The 2,453-nt window shown below is 42.8% G+C and overlaps 1 protein-coding gene across 1 annotated transcript; it reads left to right on the top strand.

Moving 5' to 3' along the window:
- Positions 1-1,123: 1,123 nt before the first annotated feature.
- On the top strand, positions 1,124-1,697 carry LOC101120059 (chromatin accessibility complex protein 1-like). Its single transcript, XM_042242351.1, has 2 exons — positions 1,124-1,255; positions 1,443-1,697. The coding sequence occupies exons 1-2, from the start codon at positions 1,124-1,126 to the stop codon at positions 1,695-1,697; spliced, it is 387 nt and encodes a 128-aa protein (XP_042098285.1).
- Positions 1,698-2,453: the final 756 nt, after the last annotated feature.

The following is a 2,453-nucleotide window of genomic DNA, read 5'->3' as shown; positions in this document are numbered from 1 at the left end:
GGCAAGTTCAGAATCCTTAGGGCAGGCCAGCTGGCTGCAAACTCAGCAGGATTTCTGTGTTACAGACTTGAGACAGATTTCCTCCTTCTCCAGTACAGTAAGGCAGTGCTGGCATTTCAACTTCATGTAGTAGAGGCCATTTTTTGGTCCATATTTTAGCTAAACAAGCTAGACTGGGTGAGTACCTACTGCCCTTTCTGGTTATTCAAGGTTGTTGGTGTGGTCCACAGAGGAAATATGGTAGGGTTCCCTGTAGAACTAGAAAGCCAGGAGGGGTAGACAGGGACATTTCTCTGATGCTCCCAGCATGGATCACAAGAATCTCTGGGGCTGTGTCAAGAGAGCCATACTCAGGGGTGGTCACATCTTGCAGGAGAGGCCCATGGTAGGCAGTGACTAAAGAGCTATTCTAAGGCCATGCTTTGCCTTTAAGTCACAATAGTTTGACCCTCCCTGTTCCATCCTGCCCAGCTCCACTAAGCTGGCCAATTCTTTTGAACTGAAAGAGTACTCACCAGTCTCTTCCAGTTCTCAGTGCTCCAAGAAGCCAGAGAGAAGATCTGATTGTGCCTGGCTGCTCCCAGGAGGAAATTGTTGTGACCTTGGGTTGGGTAGAGTTCTCAAATATAATACCCAAAGCACCACCTATAAAGTTAAAAAGTGATAAATTGGCCTTCATCAAAATGAAAATGTTTATGCTTCAAGAAAGGATGCCATCAAGAATGTAAAAAAGACAACCCCCAGAGTCAGAGGTCATTTTTAGAAATCATATATCTGATAAGGGTTTGTCAGAAGAAAGAACTCTCACAATTCAATACTAAAAAGACTACCCAATGAAAATTTGGGCCAGGCTCTGAATAGAAAATTCTCCCCTGAAAAGATATAAAATGGCTAATAAGTACATGGAAGTATGCTCAACATCATTAGTCATGAGGGAAATGCAAATCAAAATGACAAGATACCACATCACACTTACTAGGATAGATATAATTTAAAAAAAGTAGTATATGTTGGCAAGGATGTGGAGAAATTAGAACCTTGTAAATGGCTATATGTAAAATGGCTATATCATTTGTAAAACAGTCTGGAAGCTCCTTAAAGAGTTACCACATACCCAAAAGAGATGGAAATAAATATCCAGCAGTTGGTGTCGCTGCCCCTGTCCTACATCCAGGTCATCATGATGAGCTCCCCGGAGGTGACCAGCATCAACCAGGAGGTGCTGGTGCTCACCGCCAAGGCCACAGAACTCTTCGTTAAATATTTCTGACTCTTTGCAACCCCATGGACTGTAGCCCACCAGGCTCCTCCGTCCATGGGATTCTCCAGGCAAGAATGCTGGAGTGGGTTGCCATCCCCTTTTCCAGGGGTTCTCCCCAACCTAGGGACCGAACCCAGGTCTCCTGTATTGTAGGCGGATTCTTTACTGCCTGAGCCAGCAGGGAAGCCCCTTGGTTCAATATGTCACCACCTATTCCTTCAGACATGGCAGTGGAAAAGAAAAGGAGGCACTCACCTCCAGTGACTTATCAAATGCTGCAGAGAAGTCAGAAGCTCTTCAGTTCATTGCAGATATATTACCAAAGAAGATTTTAGCTGGTACATATCTGAAAATGCTTAAAGAAAAGAGGGAAGAAGAGGAGGAGGAGGAGAATGACAATAACGATGAGAGTGAGGTCAATGAAGTGGAATTCTAACCCCCAAAAATCAGCCTGGTGAGGACCCTCCTGGATTAGCACCTTGACTCTGAAGCAGGCCTTAGTCTCTCCACCCCCCAGAGACTTCACATACATTATGTTCTTTCCTGGCTGAGACCAAGCATAATGTACCTCTGCTATAAACAGCCAACAGGAAAGGAACCCAGACAACAGCCTCTCTTCCCCAGGCCTACACTGCAGCTGGAGTGGGATGGGACCAGAATGGGCTGCCTACCGGGAGGGGCAGTCTGTAGCTCTAAGCTGTAGAGGCAAAGACAACTTCGCTTAACTTTCTAGTTTACAGACAGATTTTGAAGAACTTCCAAATACCACTTGTATAGATTCACATATGTATAGTTAGAGATTAATTCTTGTAAAGAGCTAGATCCTGTTTTAGCTAAATATGTAGTCTGTGAGTAGTGTGTTACATTTGAAACTATGCATTTCAGAACAATCTGGCTTTGTATTAGCCCCAATACTGCATTTTTTAAAACTGTAAAATAAATTTTTCTTTTTTATTAAAACAAACTTGCATAAAAAGTTCACAGCAACATTATTTAGAATGAAAGAGTGAAAAAGGGTAAACAACCCAAATATCCATCCACCAATGAGCGGATAAAGAAAATATGATGTACTCATACAATAGAATGTTATTTGGGCATGAGAAGGAGTGAAGTAAATATACAAGCTACAATATGGATGAACCTTGAAAACATTATGCTAAGTGAAAGAAACCGGTCACATAAGACCACATAT

Source organism: Ovis aries, chromosome X (assembly GCF_016772045.2).
Source record: "Ovis aries strain OAR_USU_Benz2616 breed Rambouillet chromosome X, ARS-UI_Ramb_v3.0, whole genome shotgun sequence".
Classification (NCBI taxonomy): Eukaryota; Metazoa; Chordata; class Mammalia; order Artiodactyla; family Bovidae; genus Ovis; species Ovis aries.
Note: the sequence above shows the minus strand (reverse complement) of the source record. Positions and strands in the feature narration are given on the sequence as shown.

Excerpts from the sequence above, each read along its gene's own strand:
- LOC101120059 (XM_042242351.1), top strand. The coding sequence starts at position 1,124 with ATGGAAATAAATATCCAGCAGTTGGTGTCGCTGCCCCTGTCCTACATC. Across the intron at positions 1,256-1,442 it reads CCAAGGCCACAGAACTCTTC|GGAAGCCCCTTGGTTCAATA; the intron begins GTTAAATATTTC and ends CTGAGCCAGCAG.